At 36.9% G+C, this 18,465-nt stretch overlaps 10 protein-coding genes, 1 long non-coding RNA gene, 1 other non-coding gene and 1 pseudogene across 21 annotated transcripts; 6 read left to right on the top strand and 7 right to left on the bottom strand.

Moving 5' to 3' along the window:
• Positions 1-816: 816 nt before the first annotated feature.
• AT1G11572 (Plant thionin family protein) lies at positions 817-1,435 on the bottom strand. Its single transcript, NM_001084047.2, has one exon. The coding sequence runs from the start codon at positions 1,320-1,322 to the stop codon at positions 1,053-1,055; it is 270 nt and encodes an 89-aa protein (NP_001077516.1). The 5' UTR covers positions 1,323-1,435; the 3' UTR covers positions 817-1,052.
• A 212-nt stretch (positions 1,436-1,647) lies between these two features.
• NTL (NTF2-like protein) lies at positions 1,648-2,610 on the bottom strand (the record flags this gene model as incomplete). 4 transcript variants are annotated; one of them, NM_001331995.1, is made up of 2 exons in its annotated part: positions 1,648-1,895; positions 2,174-2,610. In NM_001331995.1, the coding sequence occupies 2 exons, from the start codon at positions 2,558-2,560 to the stop codon at positions 1,821-1,823; spliced, it is 462 nt and encodes a 153-aa protein (NP_001323167.1). In that variant the 3' UTR covers positions 1,648-1,820. The 4 variants fall into 4 exon arrangements, with proteins under 4 accessions (NP_001323167.1, NP_001154326.1, NP_001323168.1 ...); NM_001160854.2 differs by having other exon boundaries at positions 1,652-1,895; positions 2,174-2,543; NM_001331996.1 differs by lacking the exon at positions 1,648-1,895 and having other exon boundaries at positions 1,959-2,610.
• Positions 2,611-2,957: 347 nt separating this feature from the next.
• On the bottom strand, positions 2,958-4,150 carry AT1G11560 (Oligosaccharyltransferase complex/magnesium transporter family protein; the record flags this gene model as incomplete). Its single annotated transcript, NM_101029.2, has 1 exon — positions 2,958-4,150. The coding sequence occupies exon 1, from the start codon at positions 3,987-3,989 to the stop codon at positions 2,958-2,960; it is 1,032 nt and encodes a 343-aa protein (NP_172622.1). The 5' UTR covers positions 3,990-4,150.
• An 18-nt stretch (positions 4,151-4,168) lies between these two features.
• AT1G11550 lies at positions 4,169-4,248 on the bottom strand. The gene has a single exon. It is a non-coding gene; the product is annotated as a tRNA-Leu (tRNA).
• A 1,137-nt stretch (positions 4,249-5,385) lies between these two features.
• On the top strand, positions 5,386-7,282 carry XTH8 (xyloglucan endotransglucosylase/hydrolase 8). Its single transcript, NM_101028.4, has 4 exons — positions 5,386-5,695; positions 5,868-5,968; positions 6,067-6,269; positions 6,680-7,282. The coding sequence occupies exons 1-4, from the start codon at positions 5,491-5,493 to the stop codon at positions 7,086-7,088; spliced, it is 918 nt and encodes a 305-aa protein (NP_563892.1). The 5' UTR covers positions 5,386-5,490; the 3' UTR covers positions 7,089-7,282.
• A 1,171-nt stretch (positions 7,283-8,453) lies between these two features.
• AT1G11540 (Sulfite exporter TauE/SafE family protein) lies at positions 8,454-10,335 on the top strand (the record flags this gene model as incomplete). Of its 2 annotated transcripts, none has more annotated exons than NM_001331994.1 (4): positions 8,454-9,307; positions 9,512-9,661; positions 9,757-9,897; positions 9,993-10,301. In NM_001331994.1, exons 1-4 carry the CDS (start codon positions 8,555-8,557, stop codon positions 10,299-10,301), a joined length of 1,353 nt encoding a protein of 450 aa, NP_001321541.1. In that variant the 5' UTR covers positions 8,454-8,554. The 2 variants fall into 2 exon arrangements, with proteins under 2 accessions (NP_001321541.1, NP_172621.2); NM_101027.4 differs by having other exon boundaries at positions 8,622-9,307; positions 9,993-10,335.
• On the bottom strand, positions 10,293-11,381 carry CXXS1 (C-terminal cysteine residue is changed to a serine 1). The gene is made up of 3 exons (NM_101026.3): positions 11,182-11,381; positions 10,783-10,905; positions 10,293-10,621 (listed from the first exon to the last, which is right to left on the bottom strand). Exons 1-3 carry the CDS (start codon positions 11,257-11,259, stop codon positions 10,466-10,468), a joined length of 357 nt encoding a protein of 118 aa, NP_172620.1. The 5' UTR covers positions 11,260-11,381; the 3' UTR covers positions 10,293-10,465.
• Positions 10,882-11,239, top strand: AT1G04853. The gene has a single exon (NR_138787.1). It is a non-coding gene; the product is annotated as an other RNA (long non-coding RNA).
• A 776-nt stretch (positions 11,382-12,157) lies between the features above and the next one.
• AT1G11520 (pliceosome associated protein-like protein) lies at positions 12,158-12,748 on the bottom strand (the record flags this gene model as incomplete). Its single annotated transcript, NM_101025.1, has 1 exon — positions 12,158-12,748. The coding sequence occupies one exon, from the start codon at positions 12,746-12,748 to the stop codon at positions 12,158-12,160; it is 591 nt and encodes a 196-aa protein (NP_172619.1).
• A 99-nt stretch (positions 12,749-12,847) lies between these two features.
• Positions 12,848-14,054, top strand: AT1G11510 (DNA-binding storekeeper protein-related transcriptional regulator; the record flags this gene model as incomplete). 2 transcript variants are annotated; one of them, NM_001331993.1, is made up of 2 exons in its annotated part: positions 12,895-13,201; positions 13,289-13,999. In NM_001331993.1, exons 1-2 carry the CDS (start codon positions 12,941-12,943, stop codon positions 13,997-13,999), a joined length of 972 nt encoding a protein of 323 aa, NP_001323056.1. In that variant the 5' UTR covers positions 12,895-12,940. The 2 variants fall into 2 exon arrangements, with proteins under 2 accessions (NP_172618.1, NP_001323056.1); NM_101024.2 differs by having other exon boundaries at positions 12,848-14,054.
• A 20-nt stretch (positions 14,055-14,074) lies between these two features.
• AT1G11500 (transmembrane protein, putative (DUF1218)) lies at positions 14,075-15,098 on the bottom strand (the record flags this gene model as incomplete). 3 transcript variants are annotated; one of them, NM_001331992.1, is made up of 3 exons in its annotated part: positions 14,075-14,435; positions 14,533-14,759; positions 14,846-15,098. In NM_001331992.1, 3 exons carry the CDS (start codon positions 14,957-14,959, stop codon positions 14,207-14,209), a joined length of 570 nt encoding a protein of 189 aa, NP_001321292.1. In that variant the 3' UTR covers positions 14,075-14,206. The 3 variants fall into 3 exon arrangements, with proteins under 3 accessions (NP_001321292.1, NP_001321293.1, NP_172617.2); NM_101023.3 differs by having other exon boundaries at positions 14,193-14,435; positions 14,846-14,944; NM_001331991.1 differs by having other exon boundaries at positions 14,533-15,098.
• A 153-nt stretch (positions 15,099-15,251) lies between these two features.
• Positions 15,252-16,893, top strand: AT1G11490 (zinc finger (C2H2 type) family protein; the record flags this gene model as incomplete). 2 transcript variants are annotated; one of them, NM_001331990.1, is made up of 3 exons in its annotated part: positions 15,252-15,334; positions 15,583-16,165; positions 16,250-16,893. In NM_001331990.1, the coding sequence occupies exons 2-3, from the start codon at positions 15,712-15,714 to the stop codon at positions 16,891-16,893; spliced, it is 1,098 nt and encodes a 365-aa protein (NP_001318982.1). In that variant the 5' UTR covers positions 15,252-15,334; positions 15,583-15,711. The 2 variants fall into 2 exon arrangements, with proteins under 2 accessions (NP_001318982.1, NP_172616.1); NM_101022.2 differs by lacking the exon at positions 15,252-15,334 and having other exon boundaries at positions 15,469-16,165.
• Positions 16,894-16,906: 13 nt separating this feature from the next.
• On the top strand, positions 16,907-18,372 carry AT1G11482 (annotated as a pseudogene). The gene is made up of 4 exons: positions 16,907-16,978; positions 17,128-17,185; positions 17,334-18,038; positions 18,085-18,372.
• Positions 18,373-18,465: the final 93 nt, after the last annotated feature.

The following is an 18,465-nucleotide window of genomic DNA, read 5'->3' as shown; positions in this document are numbered from 1 at the left end:
TCTCAATTTAGTTGAATTTTCAATGATTAAAACACTACTTTTATCATCAATAATACAGACTTCTCGTAAAAAAAAAAATGTATGCTTCACTATTTTATGTCAAATAAATATGTTGTATTTGTAGAAAATGGTCCCAAAATATATAATTCAAAGTTAATCCTATGTACTTTTCTGAAAATTTTAAGTTTCACTTTTTTTTCTTTCAGGCTGTAGTTGATGCATTTACAGACGACGCAACTGGTGCGATTATTCTAAGCAATGCATAATTGGTGGCCATATTCTTTTCATTATCTTAGTATAGAGCTGGGGGCTTGGGGATAAACATCTCAGACAAATAAATTCAAAATATTTTAAATTTAATATGGCAAGAATATTTTGGACATATCGTTTTATTTACTAGCCATTTGTTTTCTGTGTGTGTTTAACGAGCTATATGATTGTTCAAAATTCCAGAATTGAACATTATCCTAAACGATCAATGAATACATATTGATTGAAAATTATGAAAATACTAGATTACTAGTATGTCATCCATTTTTTTCAATTTAAAATAACAACGGAGATAAAGATAACTTGGTTATGACAAAGTAATTTTTTTTGCTAAATGTCATAACCCCTGTGACGAATAATTTTTGTTATGTTTTTGTTGCAAAAATAATTCAGAAGAACTATAAACTGTCTCTCACTCGATCGATATTTATTTATGAATTCTTCTGACGTTGGATTTGTATCAATATATATACTGTTTGTTTGTAAGCTAACCTGTAATTTTATTTAATAAATTAAAATGATCTTAGGATTGATCATGAGATAAAGAGACGAACACATAAGGGATCTTCTTCTTGTCCCCATGAATTATAAAAACAAAAATTGTATACGATGTCGGATTCTGTAGATTAACTACATTTTGTTTTAGTTTTGGAGGGATTGGATGATGCATTTATCATACAAAATATGAAACCCTATTTTACAATCTATTCATGTGAACGACATCAAGCAACTATGTTGGTAATATCAAAATCTTGATTTCTTTTTCCGGTAAAGATATTAATTTATGCAATGACCATATCGACTCCTTGATCGGAAGCTGAAAGTCCGGTGCCTCTACCTTGAAGCTGAAGACAACCAGATTGGCATGCAGGTTCGCAAATGTCTTGCGTGGCTTCGATCACTTTCATGCATATTGGCATACATTCTCTGTGGCATAGCGGCAATACTTTCTTTCCTAGTAGTGCTTCTTGTCCTACTACGATATCCGACCATGTCAATAACGTAATTATCATCAAACTCAGGGTGGCTAAGTTTTTGCTCCGGTTCTTCATATTGTAGTTCGTGAGAAGTTGATCAGGAAAAGGGAGAGAGAGAAAAATGGTTTCGTGGAAGAGAAGGAAATGTTTTTGAGTAAAAGAGAATGGTCAAGAGTCAAAAGATAGTAGTAGCCTCATATTTGTTCGATTTTTTCGTCAATTTTCACTATTTTTAAAATACACAGAGATATCCCTATTTTTAATAACTATTGAGTGGACGAGATTATATGAGAGCAGAGAAAAGTCTTATTCGGCTTTTTTTAAAAAAGTGGATCATGTGAATCTACGTTCACTAATAGTCTTATATTGTATGGATTTTTCCAATCTATAATTGCCGAATGTTTTTCAATAACTCGAAACTTGTTTACATATATGAAAATAACAGAAAAAGTCAATATGTTTTACTAGTCAAGATAAACGATAGATTTTCATAAAATATTTGACTACATTATCAGTTGGATTTCGGCGTATAAGAGAGATCAATCGATTACAAACATTAAAGTTATAATAAGTTCAACCATAGTTGAGCCGAAACATCTCATTTTGGACGAAGAAACTTCCTTGCAGAACCGGAATCAAGTGAAACGTCTGCAATTAATAAATAATGTTATTATTCAAGTCAGCTAAAAATCCAACAAAAATAAAATAATACAGGCTCATACTATATAGCTTATAGTTTGATTCATATAATTTAGTAACAACATTAAAAATTGAAGATTGTTATAGCGGGGGTCCAAGATAAACCGATGGAAACTAGAAAACAATGAAAATAACATTTTGTTTTATGCAAATCGATTAAGCTAAACCTAAGATTGTTTTAACCAAATGAAACCTTCGAATCGATTACAAATAGATAAGAGATAGACCTGGCTAAACCTAAGAGGATGATCCTCTCCATGTAATTGGATGCTACCGCTCACAAAAACTAGGATTCCACCACATCCACCGGCCATTGAAGACGGCTGAGAATCGACGGTGCTGATCAAATGATGGCATTGATCGAACGGAAGTTGTTTAAGCTTATTGGAGATGTTATCCACGCCGTAGATCGTTTGGCCTTCAAAAGTGAGCAAAGAGGTGGGATTGTAGAGAGAAGAAAGCGATGATCGATCGTTGTCAAAGAGATGGTAGTAGTGATTCACAAAAGCACTTGCCACTTCTTCTTCAATTCCTTTATTTGTCTCTGCCATAGTCAAAATTTCCAAAATAAAATTGATTTTCTTAGCAAAACCAAACAGTAGTAATATTAACATGAGCTCTCTTAAGTAATTAAATTCTAGGGTGTGAAGGAATTAGATGCTTAACTTTAAACAAAGCTGGAAGAAAAGAACAAAGAGAGAATCTTTTCACTTTTAAGAAGGTTTCTTGTGGGTCAAGTATTGCATACAATCTTTTTCCAAACCTTCACACATAGTAAAGCAACGATTATTTGGTAGAGTACTCTTTCTCAATGGATGCAAAGCAACACCATAAGCATTATAAGTCTTCGAGCAATCATTCCTCTAGTTAGCACAAATTCGTGAATCCTAAACTGCAATTATTGAATCTTTAAACTATAAACTTGGCTATATGCATGTTCAAGTATTGAAAGCCAAAACACTAACTAATCAGTTCCACAATCTTGAAAAACTAACCTTACGTGAAGATCACTCATCCCCGCCAACTCGATGGCCAATATGGGTAAATTTCATAACCAGTCTTCCAATTATCCAAGTAAACAACTTTCCTCACAGCCCAAAACGATATAGACAGAGCCAAAAGCATAGCCATCCTTTGCTCATCGAGTTTCTTGACTCGTACAACTACATTAGTAACAAACGCCAAAAGCAATCCAACAACAGTATACAAAAACCCTACAAAGAAACCTTCTGCTCCAAGCTGCATCTCTGATTCTTCTATAAAGAAAACAAACTTACTTGAATCTTCATAATCTTTGATATACATTGGCATTTCTCTAATGATGTTATGCATTGTCCCCGAGACGCTGAAGAAGTAGACGAAAACCGCGCCAACTAACCAGATTCTATGGTCATGGAGAAGTGTTTCTCCTTTTAGAATCTTCTTGATGAGAATCGGAGTCGAGATTATGATTATAGCAACGATGATTCCGATTTGTGTCTTTGATATGAGTGGTGGTCGTTGGATTGAACAAACGGTGAGTTTTGTTTGACGTTCGACGAACTCTGCCATTGATTCGGCTAATCCAGTGAAATCTCCACCGTCCATTTGATCTGATTCTGTTAAATTCTCTGTCGTGGGGCTAACGAGGGAAATGTGTGGTAGTGACTCGACGGCGAAGCGGCGGAAAGAAGCCTCGGAGTGAGTTGATTCGATCTCGCAGAAGAAGAGCTTTGTGCCGTTAGATTCATTGTTGTTGTTGGTGATGAAAGTGGCGGAGACGAGTCTGAATTCGCGGCGGAACTCTGGAAGACGTAGCTGGCTATTGCCGTGGAGATGAACGGCGTCGAAGAAGATGATGAGTGAGTAAGGTCTAGGAGTGGATACGGAGGTTATGAATTTGGAAACGTCGTCGTTGTTGAAGGAGATCACGCCTGATTCGGCGGTTGATCGGAGGGAGACTAGTTCGTTTTTGAGATCTGAATCTGATTTTGGATTCGCTAGGGTAAATAAAAACACAATTAAGATGAAGAAACGATATGAGAGATTCGTTTGAATCACCATTTTTAGATCACTCTCTGATTGGATTTGAAGAAGAAAGGAGATAGAGAGATCTGGAATTGCCGGGAAATACTGGAGAAGTGAAGAACTGTTCAAAATTCTAGGTGTTTATAGGTTTGATTGAACCTTCTTGATGAGTTAGAGGGTTTAGTTTTAAAGAAGGGAAAAAAAGGAAAAGAAATTGACAGCTGTGGGATTTGAACCCACGCCCTTTCGGACCAGAGCCTAAATCTGGCGCCTTAGACCACTCGGCCAAACTGTCTTGTTGTATGATATGTGAAACTTAAACATTCTATAATTAACAATAAAATTGATGATCACTTCTGGTTTCTCTTATTAGGACCGACATGCCGACAAGTTGAGATTCTTTTACAGGAAACATATGAGAAACCACTTAGTAATACAAAAAAGAGAGACTCATACATGGATTAGAGAGTTTACATAAAACTAGACCATGCATATTTATTTCATCGCTCGTAAATCATTTAAATGGTATTATTAATGTATAAGAAATCATTTTTGTCATTATCATAATCTTAATACTACTCTATTATAGTCTAAAGTAACAAGGTCGAGTTGCATATACTTGTGGTATTATATAAACCTCAGTCTACAATCTTAGATCTGAAACATTCATATCCATACAAAAAATAGTAATTATGTAAAAATGTAAGAATACCGGATTATGCAAGAGACAATCCAATAAACTAATCTTTGTCAACCTAATAATTTAGTAACTCCAGGTGTATTATTTCCCTGCTTTCTTATTCATAACGTGCTTGTTTCACGTGCCTTGTCTTGGGCTAACAAAATATGAGAGAGGCAAGGCAAACTCTTTCTTTTGTTGAACAAAATATTATGTTCCGAAGCATGTTCGCCTATATTATTTGGGTTTTGTTAGACATATTCCCATATCAGATTTACTAAGTGAAGATTAACCAAAGAATTAAAGTACAGAGTTAAATAATGTTTTTGGTTTTGCTTTTACATGAACATTTCTATGGATCCCACTTCCACTTGGTGGCAGCCTGGAGATCCAATTCTCCATGTTCTGCTGTTGTTTTCTATATTTCCTATAGTACCCTTGCTAGCTCATCAATATGGTTCAAATGACCTATCTCAGCAACTTAATGAATAAACCGGTCGGCTTTTAATTAGCTAAACCGTGTGTATTATAACCAAACAGTTTACACTTGATTAACATAAAAATCATTGAGTTTTACTGTTAGTTTTCTTTAATTAAACTTTTTCATTTACCCTTTTTGCTTTCTTTTACAAATTATCGTAAACATCATTATTACATGAAAATCTTAGAAAAAAAACCGTATCAAAAGTCTAAACGCAATAGCATATTAAAAGAATTATTAATGGTCAAAACAGTCATTTCCCCGGTCTTTATAATAAAAGCAAGAAAGCTCTATACTCTTCTCACTCACGGAACAAGTGTAGATTGCATTACCTCTCTCTCTCTCTCTCTTCGAAATATTCGAAGTAGAGACAACCAATGGAGACGGAAAGGAGGATCATAACGAGCTGTTCTGCCATGACGGCTCTGTTCTTGTTCATGACGGCTCTAATGGCGTCGTCCTCTATCGCAGCAACACCGACACAATCGTTTGAAGATAATTTCAACATTATGTGGTCTGAAAATCACTTCACGACTTCCGATGATGGAGAGATCTGGAATCTTTCCTTAGATAACGACACCGGTACGTTCAAATCCAGTTTGCTTCCGGTTTAGGATCAATGCCGTTCTAGTCTTTCGAAATTACACTGATACTTACTCTGTTCCTACTTAAATCTACATGACATTTTTTAACTTAGTCTCTTGATTATTATATCGAAAGTTTAAATATTCTGATTGGATAAAAAATAAAACAGGATGTGGATTTCAGACAAAGCACATGTATAGATTCGGATGGTTTAGTATGAAGCTAAAGCTCGTCGGAGGCGACTCCGCCGGCGTCGTCACCGCTTACTACGTGAGCCGTCGTTCTTATTTAATGTTTCAATTTTGTAAAGAAGATAACCAATGATTTTGTTTTGTATTAATTATTTTAGATTAAATTTGGTTGAGCAGATGTGTTCGGAGAATGGGGCAGGACCGGAGAGAGACGAGATAGATTTCGAATTTCTAGGGAACCGAACCGGACAGCCTTACATTATTCAGACCAATGTGTATAAGAACGGAACCGGGAATCGGGAGATGCGACATTCCCTCTGGTTCGACCCGACCAAGGATTATCACACCTACTCAATTCTTTGGAATAACCACCAGCTTGTGTAAGTCCTCTCTTGATCTTGGCTAATGGTTAGTTGGCTACATATATAGAGATACCACGAACTGTACCGGGAATTTTGGGTAGAAACCGGAACCTTAGGTTTATGATCGGTTCGAAGTTAGAACCAACATTCCACTCACAATAACATAATTCAGTTTACAGATTAATTTCACAATAGGTTCAATCCTGTTTTCTTACGTTTAGCTTTGAGAAAACTTAAATGGTGCAGATTCAAATTTCGACCGACACAAAAATTCCAATCTGGTTTAAAGTTCAAACCGACCAAAGCAAGCCTATCTTAACCAAACTTTAAAGAACTCAAACTAGACCAACTCGAACCGAATTGGTCAATCAAAGCTAATTTTATCGATTGGTACAATGCATAACCCGGTTTAATCCAATCCAAACCAGGTTCTTCGTGGATAGGGTACCAATTCGAGTATACAAGAACAGTGATAAGGTACCAAACAACGACTTCTTCCCGAACCAGAAGCCGATGTACTTGTTCTCCAGCATTTGGAACGCTGACGATTGGGCTACACGTGGTGGTCTGGAGAAGACTGACTGGAAAAAAGCTCCATTCGTCTCTTCTTACAAGGACTTCGCCGTCGAAGGCTGCCGTTGGAAGGATCCATTCCCTGCATGCGTCTCTACCACAACAGAGAATTGGTGGGATCAGTACGACGCGTGGCATTTGTCCAAGACACAGAAGATGGATTATGCGTGGGTGCAGCGTAATCTCGTCGTATACGATTATTGCAAAGACAGTGAGAGGTTCCCTACTCTTCCTTGGGAGTGTTCCATTAGCCCTTGGGCTTAAAATCAATTTTGTTTTGAGTGTATTAAAGTGGAAATGGTTTATGTAATAATTTTACTCTCTTTTTTTTGGCATTTCTTATTTTGTTATGGACTATATCCTCTGTTTATTTATTTAATTAATTATTTATTTAGTCGGCTATATTTCATAACTGCTTTTTAAGATGTATATTAACTTGAGAATTCTTCTTACACTTAAGGTCTCAGAACAGAACAGTGGGTCAAAAATATAAACGAACATGGATGAGCATAAGAGTAAAGACATGTGACAAACAAAAGGTTCAGCTACAGCTACTAATGAAGCCCAAATACCTTATTGAAAAGAAATAGCATTTGTGATTGTGATATTATAAGAGAGCATATCCAGAAACTTTTGTCCGATTTACCATTCGATAACATCAATGACAATCGTCCATCGATCGTTGTAGTAGTAGCATCTCTAGAAGAACCCACAACTTTTGATTTCTTTGAAGAAATCAACGGAAGTGGGTTACATTACATCACAATCGTGAGGATAGGCCTAGGATTAGCGATTTACCGTTTTTTAATGTACATTTCTTCTATAAACACTATCTTCTAATAAATAGTCCAAGTTTGCTAAATATGCCAAGTTGGACATGTGTTATGTCCGGATTCATTCCGATATTAAAAGTCAACCTTTTACGTGCCAAGTGATGAACACTATTTATCGCATTTTTAATTTGAAAAACAATTCATTTTTGATTGACAATTTTGAATTTCTTGCATTTTATTACGATTGCCTCACTTTTGGGTATAAAAATAATAATATGACATACTGGTGGGATAAAATAAATAGTACGTTTTCTTACACACTATAAATTAAATATGTTCGTAAACTTACTTTGAACCACAATGTCAACTAAGCTTGCTAACATCATTTTTCCTCTAGAACTTGTCTCCCATATATGTTTCTAGCCCATTTCTCGTCTTGATAGTCAAAGGACATTTACACATAGCACAAGTATTTCTTTCCAAACTTGTATGCAAATATTCAAACTTTTCTCCCTTTCTCTTAATTAATTTCCAAAAATTGATATGTAAAAGAAAGACAAATATAACTTGGTGCCATAGTCTTTATTTTTTCAGCTAATAAATACATAATGCTATTACCACTTTTTACAAGTACCTAAAACAAAAACAAATCTAGAGGATATGGGAAAGAAGCTCCTTTGAATAAATATTTCAATAAAAATAATACTACTAGATCTACAAAAACATAGGAAAAATAATTGCATTTGTCATCTTTAGTTTTTTATTTCACCAAATTGTCTTAAATTAATTAATTCCGTAATAAATACCTTGTATTAGAATTGCAGTTGACTAAACCCTTTATTGATTCATATATAAGTATAAACCAAACAATAAATGAGCATAAAATTTCTAACGTTCCAAACAAAAATAAACCCCAAAACTTTCAAAAGGTTACAAACAACCCCCTAAGTAAAGAAAATGACGATCAATTTAGTCCCTCTTCTCCTCTCCCTAATCACCATCTTCACCATCTTCAATCCATCCGCCCTTGCAGACCAGAGTCAAATCCGCAGCACAACAAGCCAATGGCTCCATTTCTCGGAGGACCTCAGCCAATCAACTATTGAAGTCTCCATCCCCACCATAATCGCCGCCGTTCTCTCGTTCTTCGCCGCCTCTATCTCCAGCGCCGGAGGAATCGGCGGCGGTGGACTCTTCCTCTCGATAATGACAATCATCGCCGGTCTCGAAATGAAAACAGCTTCAAGCTTCTCAGCGTTCATGGTAACCGGCGTCTCTTTCGCTAACGTGGGATGCAATCTTTTCCTGAGAAACCCTAAATCAAGAGACAAAACCCTAATCGACTTCGATTTAGCTCTTACTATTCAGCCATGTCTACTTCTCGGAGTAAGTATTGGTGTGATCTGTAACCGTATGTTCCCAAATTGGCTTGTGTTGTTTCTCTTCGCTGTGTTCCTCGCCTGGTCAACGATGAAGACTTGTAAAAAGGGAGTTTCTTACTGGAATTTGGAGTCGGAAAGAGCGAAGATTAAGAGTCCAAGAGACGTTGATGGCATCGAGGTAGCGAGATCGCCGCTTCTGAGTGAAGAAAGAGAAGATGTGAGACAGAGAGGGATGATTAGGTTTCCATGGATGAAGCTTGGAGTTTTAGTGATCATTTGGTTATTGTTCTTCTCTATTAATCTTTTCCGCGGAAACAAATACGGTCAGGTATGAATTTAAGTATCTAAACGCGTATTTATGATTTTTGGTCGATTGATTTGAATATTTTTCTATCTCAATGCTCTCATTGCTCTGTTTCCACATTCCCTCCACTTATTTGAACGTTCCTTGAAGTGTTATAATTCTTTCCAAATTATTGAAATCTTAATGGCATGTAGAAGTAAGAAGTTGATATACTTTGGATTTGCACAGGGAATCATATCGATCAAGCCATGTGGAGCTCTCTACTGGTTCCTCTCCTCGCTTCAAATACCTCTCACTATCTTCTTTACTCTCTGCATTTACTTCAGTGACAATGTTCAAAGCAACCACACATCGCATAGTAACCAAAACTCTGAACAGGTCCAATACATACTACTTGCTGTTGATTAAATTAGCTTTTCTGTTGGTCAAAAGTCAACAGGTTTGATGAATATGAAACTGAAATTACTCCACAGGAGACTGGAGTTGGAGGAAGACAAAACAAGTTGATGCTCCCTGTAATGGCTCTCTTGGCTGGAGTTTTGGGTGGCCTCTTTGGTATTGGTGGTGGAATGCTCATTAGTCCTCTTCTTCTCCAAATCGGTATTGCTCCAGAGGTACGTTCTTGAGTCTTGTTCTCTAGCAGCATCAGAACCAAAGTTTTACCAAAACAAGCAATTGGATTCTTAAGTTAATCGTGCTCTCTCTACAGGTAACTGCAGCTACATGTTCGTTCATGGTTTTGTTTTCTTCATCAATGTCTGCAATCCAGTACCTACTACTAGGCATGGAACATGCTGGAACCGCTGCGATATTTGCTCTGGTCTGTTTCGTGGCATCACTGGTTGGACTAATGGTGGTTAAGAAGGTTATAGCCAAGTATGGGAGGGCTTCGATCATTGTGTTTGCAGTTGGTATCGTCATGGCACTTAGCACTGTACTGATGACAACCCATGGAGCTTTTAATGTTTGGAATGATTTTGTCTCTGGTCGCTACATGGGTTTCAAATTACCCTGTTAAGAACCAAAATTAAATAAATCCAGTTCTTGTTTATAACAGAACTTGCTTTTATAAAAATTTACACTTACACTTGATATTTCACACAAACCAAATACCAAAGTTACAAACTAATTACACTTCACACAAACTTTATTTAGTATTCTGCTCGTATCTATAAATCTCTCTTAAGCAATATGAACAACACGTGAGGACTGAACGAAACCATCGACCCGTTTCTTAATCTCATCAGGGTTTGCGCCCACGAGTTTGTCCATCGCATTACCATCCTTCAAGAACAAGAAAGTTGGCATCGCCTTTACCTCTAGTTGACTTGCCACTTCCTGACCAATCCAACATAGTAAAAAACAAAGAAAAACCATTAATCATCTACCAATTTAGCAACTGTTTAAATCTTTTACTCTTGATGGTTAAACACTTCTCTTCAACAAAGAAGCCAAAGTAGAAAGACATATCAAGTAGAGAGACACATAAGTAGTTTTACCTTAACTTCATCAACATCAACTATTAGAAACAGAGCATCCTTATAGTTAAACGCAAGCTCTTCGAAGAAGGAGTTCATAAACACAGAAGGAATACACCATAATGCAGTGAAATGAGCCACAATCTGCAAAAAACCATAAAGGAACAACCGTTCTTGGTAATTCATATAAACAAACAAGACAGAGCCATTCATTCACAATCCTGAACATTAATATTCATGGTTCATTCTCACTAACTTCATATCTTAAAGAGTAACACAATTTGGATTTAACCAATTGTAAATCAAATTCTCCATAAAACTCTAATCCTAAGATCTTGATTCTTTCATAGGTCTTGGATCTAAATCAGATTTCATTTTGGCTACTAGAAAACGAAAGTGATAAGAGGAAGAGAGACTTACGGGACAATTCTGATTCTTGGCTTGACTCACATAGAAATTCCATGACTCTGCAGAATCGATTTTAACAACTCTTGCCATCTCTTGGAGCTTCCTTTTTTTCTAAATCTCAAACAAGATTTGGTGATTCAGTGTTTATCTACTTGCATGATGGGACCGAGTGGACAAAAACTATGTCTGAGTCATACACAAAAAGTGTGGCCAGTTATCTTTCAACGAGTTACGAAATAATTTATTAATTTCTAAGATATTTAAGAATAAGTGTTGACCAAGAAAGCTATATTAAAAAGAGAACCAAAAAGAAAATAGATATTTTTTTTATGACTATATGCAATGTTAATGTTTAGAGGAATTTCATTGGTGGTTTCTAAATATAAGTTTCTTAACATTAAAACAACAAAAATAATATTATTTAATTATGTGGGTTTCTTAAATATTTAGAAATTCTCTCCAAAATTTCTTATATAAAGTATTTTGGAGATGGTTTCTTCATTAATCAAAAAACCCACACATTTTTTTATAATAAAACTTATCTCTCTAAAATAAGAAACTTAAGTTTAGAAACCATTGATGGGGTTTGAATCCCCTTACAAGTCAGAATAATAAGGGGATTGAATTAACTTACATACTGCAGAAAGACCAAATCCTTCAAAATGTAAATATTAGGTTTACACAATGATGCAATCACCTATTTAAAAATTTACATCATTGGTGGTCTAACATTTTTTTTTTTTTTTAATAAGCATTAAGACTAAAAACTCAAGATCTCTTACTCAAGACTAATAATTCTGGAACATGAATCTCTTTCTATGTCTCATGTCCAGAATCTAAAATCTTTTTTTTTTTGTCTCTTCCATAACGCACCTCAGAAGTTGAAATCTTTCTTTTTCTTCTCTTCCTTGCCATGCATTTTCCTCTTCCTACTATTCTGCTACACATGCTCGACGACCATGTCACTCAAGTCCACTGGCTTATTGCGCTATTTCTCCTCTTCTCTTGCCTCCTCATACTGTAAAACATTTCCCATAGCATCCAGCTCTTCTGGCTGTAAACTGAAATCCACTCTATCTGTCTTTTGCCCTCTCAGCAAATCAACCCTTTTGGTTCCCGTCTTGTCCTGAGTACCAGTCTTAATAACGTATGTGTGTGTAGTTCTCAGCAATGTTCCAGGAGCAACAACACTCTCTCCCTTTTCTTCAAGTACCTGGTATAGAGCCCTATCAGGTTCCTTTCTCTGTTCCTTACGAAGTTCAATTGCATCCGGTGTCTCAATACCAGTAGGAGTGCTTGACAGAGATTTTGACACGTCCATTGCATCTACATCGGCCTGAGATGCTTTGTTCTTCTTCTTCCGCTTCCGTCTGCGGCGGCGACGGTCGATCTCACGAGATTTCTTGGGAAGGACGCTATCAACGTGTGCGACGATTGAATGAGCGGTCATATTCGGGTGTTGTTGTGAAAAGAGAGATCTAACATTTATTTGTAAGAGATAAAATATAGGGAAATAAAATTGGTCAATATAGCTAATTTCCAAATTTTTAAGGAAGGAAATCGGAAATCTAAACGTCATGCAAAAAAAGAGGAAAAACAATAAATAATTTTATACGTTTTCCAATAATTTTTTGATTATTTATTTTTGGAAAACAGAGAGACACTTTGTTCAATATATATAAACCCTAAGAACGAAGTGGTGAAGGCAGCAAAGCAAAAATCTCAATTTCAACCTCTTAAGTCTCTCCAAAGTCCCATAAACCCTAAAACAATGTCGAGACGTTTCAATCCGTTAGAAGATCCGCCGAGTGCTTCTTCAAGCGACGAAGAAGGTAAAGAAATCGCACGAAACTCTTCTTCGGATGATGAAGATGACGTTTCCTCTGAAAACCCATCACCTTTGAAGACGACTCTCGACGCCGTTTCCGATTCCGAATCTGGTTCGGATGAAGAAACCGATTCAGACTCTGAACTCGAGAAGAAGAAAGATCAAGTTGTGACGAATCCTGTGGATGTGAAGAGGGCTAAGAAGGTGAAAACCTCCGAGAAATCTGGGGCTAAACGTTCTCTTGAAGTGGATGAAGCAGCAGTGTCTATGGATGTGAAGAGGGCTAAGAAGGTTTCAGGGGAAGAGGAGAAGAAGAAGAGTGGTGGCGGAGGAGAAGAGACGAAGAAAACTTATTTCCAGCGACTTTGGACTGAAGATGATGAGATTGTGGTTTTACAAGGTCTGATTGATGACAAAAAAGATACAGGGGTAAGTAATACGAATAAGGTTTATGAGTTGGTGAAAAAATCTATTAGTTTTGATGTTAGTAAGAATCAGCTTATGGAAAAGCTTAGGGCTTTAAAGAAGAAGTATGAGAACAATCTTGGTAAAGCCAAGGATGGTGTTGAACCTACTTTCGTCAAACCTCATGATCGCAAGGCTTTTGAATTGTCTAAGTTAGTTTGGGGAGGTATTAGAATGGCTCTTGCATCTGGTATGAAATCTAATGAGAAGTCGAAGAAGAGTAGTAAGTTTGAGTCTGTGAAGCATGAACTTGATTCTTCTTTGCCCAACAGTAAAAACAACTGTGAAGATGAGGTGATGGATGAAGGAGAAGTCTCTTTTACAAAGTCTTCTCTTGTTAGATCGATAGTGGGTCTTGGCATGGATGAACTTACTGCTCAACAAGGATTGAGTAAGCTTGCCTCAAAGGATATGAAGAGATTTTACGAGCAGTGGAAAGCGATGCAGGCTAGGGAATTTGAGTTCTTTTTGCAGAAGCATGGTTTTCTTTTTGAAGTGCTATCAAAGATATCTGAAGCATTTGGATCAAACGCTTAGATATATTTATGGTTTTTGTTTTTTTGGTTCTGCCTCTTTTGTTTAGAACTCTTGGCTTTTTTATATTATATTTTAGTTTTCTATTGATTCTTGAAAGAGTTTATTTTGGAATATTGCGGATTTATCAAAATGGAAGGAAGCTTTTTTGAAGCAATTTAAGTTTATTTACAGATGAAACATTTTGTGTATCTTGATGAAGAAGACGTGTTATGCGCGGCTTCTATTTGCTAGATTTTCTTGTTGCGCATTCTCTTTGTCTTCTTTTTTAGCAGCAATTGCTGAAACATAATATGCTGAAGTCACCACTCCATGTCCTAGACAAAATATGCCTCCAATAAGAAAAAACCAACGATGTGGCAAGCTGCAGAGTCGATTCGTTCTCGAGTTGGCTAATGTTCCTATCATTAGCGTTGAGTAGCTGACAACAAAAAAGATCCTAAGACAAACAAAGGTATGTCAAAAACAAAAACAGCTGACATAATTCAAATTTGTCTTTTGAATGAAATCCAAAAACCTATTATCTTTTCCATTACCAGGAGAGAACAAGGAAAGCCACAGCGAGTATCTTGTTCGCCGTTGCTCTTTTGAAATCTTGCTTAGAGCGAATGTAAGTGCAGCCTCCAAGCACATTAGCTAGGACATGGACAATAAACAGAAGCACCATTGCAGCTACTCCCTCAGCAAATGCTCCATCGCTGGGGCTTCTTCGACATCCAGAACCTGAATGTCTTGAATGTTGTTGATGATGATGATGAGGTGCCTGAAGGATAAACATCAAATACAAGAAAAGATTATTGGTAGTTAAAATAAAATAAACTACATTTCACTCTTAATATAAAACAGAACCTTGCTTTGAGCAATCTCGGCTTCGATCCCGAGGACTGTAGCTGTAATGTCTGCACATATGATCACAACAGAAACCAAGAACCCAAGTTCACTTTCCATTTTTCCTTGATTCATAATAAAAACCTTATATTTTTATTTGATTACTGTATTTATTTCAATTGTTCTATGAAAGTTTAAGGAAGAGGAAAATAATAAGGAAACAGCATCAGATTACTTTCCTAAGCTTGCCTCTCACTGCAAGACAAAAGAATACAGATTCGGTTTTGGTCTTTCCAAGTAAGTAAAGTTTCATTCCTTTTCTATATAATGACATTAGTTTGGATGCTTTTCTTGTAAACTGGATATAGTAGTAAATAATTCTACTACAAAGATATAATTTCATATTGAATTAAGAGGTTGATCACATGTTTGACTTTTTTACTTTAAAAATGTCAAAGCTCAATAGAGGCAGCATGTGGCGTTATACTCTGTTTTGGAACGTGAAGAGAGGTGAAAATTATTATTCCCATATCTTTTTTTCTTTCTGTAATCATATTATGCTAAAAATTATTATAATTTTCCAGGTTGTAATTGGAAAAGAATCATACAGGGTTAAGATTTGATCATTTTTTTTTAACATAAACGTCAAATTTTAGTTGTAATTTTCTATTTCTAAAAAAGATTTTTTAGTTTGTTCTTTCATGGTGTGACATGATATCATACGTTTATGGAAATCTTCAGTCTCATTTTGGAAACAGTTTGTGTAGATATGGTGAAGCAGGAACAAACAGAAACAGAGCTGTGTCCGAATCAAAGCCAAATCTTCATAGAATATCTTTATAATTCACATCTCTCCCAGTGAATCCAAAGACGGATCTTGAACAAACATGCGTGGGGTTTGGCTTTATCTCAAGAAGTCTCTTAGCTGCTGCAAGGCACAGAAGTCAACTGTAGCTTGTGATCCAGACAAGATCCAAATTCAGAAGAAGGAGAATCCATCTGGATGCTCAAGAAGATCAATGTCGAATCTGAGAGATGTCTTTGTAACTAATGGAGATGAAGGAGCTATGCAGAATGTAAGCTGCTGCAGCTCACGGTCTCTTGAGAGCTCCAGGTTTGTAAACACAGTGAAATTTGAGGAGAATGCAGGTTATTCAGACAGATTCAAAGGTTTGCTTAGCGGAGCATCTTCTTCTGATTTACTTCCCGGTCGTTGTTCAGAGAGATTTGATGTTGTTGGCTCTGACATCTGCGGTTTCGGAGTTCTTGCTTGTCAAAAATGTCATGAGAGAGTCAGAGATCTTGACGCGTTTGAAGCACATTACCTCTCTAACCACTCTGGTAAGACTTGAATTAGATGAACTTTTTCATTGACTTTTAGCCAATGTTGTGAGGAGAATTTGATTTGTTTTTTCTTTTTTGCAGTCGTTAGACTCTTAGCAGGAGATTTCTCAAGAACAACTGTGGAACTAATCTGCAACACAGGCTATTCTCACAAGCTAGGCAAAATGAAAGGGAACAACATTTCAGCGATCTTTAAAATCCAGAACTTGCAGAGAGTTGTTGCAGACTTTGAAGATTACAGAGAGCTCGTGAAAATAAGAGCAAACAAGCTTTCAAAGAAGCACTCTCGTTGTATGGCTGATGGCAACGAGTTTCTTGGGTTCCACGGTACAACTCTTTCTTGCACTCTCGGTTTCAGTAACAGCTCTTCAAACCTCTGTTTCTCGGATCACTGTGAAGTTTGTCATATTCTAAGACATGGTTTCAGTCCTAAAACAAGACCAGATGGGATAAAAGGAGTTCTCACAGCATCAACTAGCTCTACAGCTCTTGAATCTATCGAAACCGATCAAGGAAGAAATAGAGGTTCATTGATAGCTGTTGTGCTATGTAGAGTGATTGCAGGGAGGGTTCATAAACCTATGCAGACGTTTGAAAATTCTTTAGGGTTTTCTGAGTTTGATTCACTAGCTTTGAAAGTTGGACAAAATTCAAGAATTGAAGAGCTTTACCTGTTGAGTACAAAAGCTTTGTTACCTTGCTTTGTGATAATCTTCAAGCCATGAAACAAGCCCGTATATGCAAAATTTATTCTTTAGGTTTTTGTATAGTTTTCTCATCTTCTTTTTTCTTGCAAAATTTGGTGGGCCTGTAATAGGTTAAAAATGTTGGGCTTTCCCCAAAATTGAAAGATGGAAAACTTGCTGGACAAGTCTATGCCCAGCCTCTATATTTAAAGGGTGAAGAAGACTGTAACTGTTAGTGCTACCATTTTCTTCAATTAGGGTTTCTTTGACTAGCTCTTCGCTAAGAACACTCATGTCTCCTCTGCTTCTGAGCCGGCCTTCAGTGTTCTCCCTCCGGAAACCTCTGTTTGTAAGATACTATTCTCTTCTCTCCCCAATCACACTTTGTTCTTTTTTTTTTTTTTTGATGATGTTTTGCTGATGTGAGATCACTACAATTATACTCAGAGACGCCCTAGTGTTGGGTGCTTGTCATCTCGACGCTGAACCTTGCGGATTGGGTATGGGAAAACTCATGATTGCAATTAGTAGTGATAATTCGATGTGGGTTTTGGAGAAGAAGGCCCCTGTGGAGTTGGTGGAAGGAGGAAAGGGAATTGTAGGAGCATCCCATGGGTGGGTAGCTACTTTGAAAGACGGAGTAGTGTGTCTCCAAGATGATCTAAACCCAAGCACATCGAATTCAGACCCGAAACGCATCTCATTGCCTAGTCTAGTAACTCTACCTCATTGCCAAACCCAAGTTGTCACCAACATGGCCATGTCTTGCTCATCTCCTGAGGAAAATGACTGTGTTGTGGCTATAAGTCTTAGGACCACAACTCAGCTTATGTTGACCCGCTCAAAGTAACCCTGAGTGGATCAACATCGAGATTCAGAACTCAAGCTTCTTCTCTTCCCCTGTCATGTTTTCCAAGAGAGTTGAGATGTTCTGCATACCTTCTTCTGGAGGTCACGTTACTGGATCGTGGGATCTCCACAAACACAAGTTGCAGAGGGTGCGATTTCGAAACCTTGCTAAGTTGACAAAGAAGGAATGGAAGCTTTTGGATTCGTGTAGCAGGAGCGAACATTTGGTGGAGTCAGCAGAAAATGAAACTTTCTTGGTTAAGTGGTACAGGAAGAAAAGCAAAGATTTGAAGAGAATGATGACAACAAAGGCTGTAATGGTGTTCAAGCTTGACAAAGAAGGAAATGCTAAAAAAAAAAAAAAAAAAAAAAAAAAAAAAAAAAGAAGGAAATGCTGTTTACACTCGAGACATTGGAGATCTCTGCATTTTCCTCTCAAAATCTGAATCTTTCTGTGTCTCTGCAACTAGTAGCTACAAATCCGTTCCTTCCCTAGTCCGTAACCACGTCTATGTCCAGGCTTACGACGAGTATGGATTCATGGATATCGCCAAGCCTTTTGACGATTCCTGGGTCATTCCTGCCTCACCTGATGCGAACCCGAATCCTTTCTATATTCCACCTCAAACTATAGAATATACTTTATCTACGATGCACCCGGATCTATGAATTTTTTACTTTGTCGTCTCCCGTTACTAGTTTTCGTACCCGTTTCAATGCTACTTAGTCAGGTAGTTCTAGTAGCAATATATGTATTATTGT

The sequence above is a fragment of the Arabidopsis thaliana genome (assembly GCF_000001735.4).
Source record: "Arabidopsis thaliana chromosome 1 sequence".
NCBI lineage: Eukaryota > Viridiplantae > Streptophyta > Magnoliopsida > Brassicales > Brassicaceae > Arabidopsis > Arabidopsis thaliana.
Note: the sequence above shows the minus strand (reverse complement) of the source record. Positions and strands in the feature narration are given on the sequence as shown.

What these genes read in the sequence shown, in the direction of transcription:
- CXXS1 (NM_101026.3), bottom strand. Translation starts at nt 11,259, where the DNA reads ATGGCAAGAGTTGTTAAAATCGATTCTGCAGAGTCATGGAATTTCTAT. An exon ending in CCAAGAATCAGAATTGTCCC is followed by an intron (nt 10,906 to 11,181) that starts GTAAGTCTCTCT and finishes GGTTTTTTGCAG; the next exon opens with ATTGTGGCTCATTTCACTGC. An exon ending in TTGATGTTGATGAAGTTAAG is followed by an intron (nt 10,622 to 10,782) that starts GTAAAACTACTT and finishes TGGATTGGTCAG; the next exon opens with GAAGTGGCAAGTCAACTAGA.
- XTH8 (NM_101028.4), top strand. Translation starts at nt 5,491, where the DNA reads ATGGAGACGGAAAGGAGGATCATAACGAGCTGTTCTGCCATGACGGCT. An exon ending in TTCCTTAGATAACGACACCG is followed by an intron (nt 5,696 to 5,867) that starts GTACGTTCAAAT and finishes AAAATAAAACAG; the next exon opens with GATGTGGATTTCAGACAAAG. An exon ending in TGGAATAACCACCAGCTTGT is followed by an intron (nt 6,270 to 6,679) that starts GTAAGTCCTCTC and finishes AATCCAAACCAG; the next exon opens with GTTCTTCGTGGATAGGGTAC.
- AT1G11572 (NM_001084047.2), bottom strand. Translation starts at nt 1,322, where the DNA reads ATGAAGAACCGGAGCAAAAACTTAGCCACCCTGAGTTTGATGATAATT.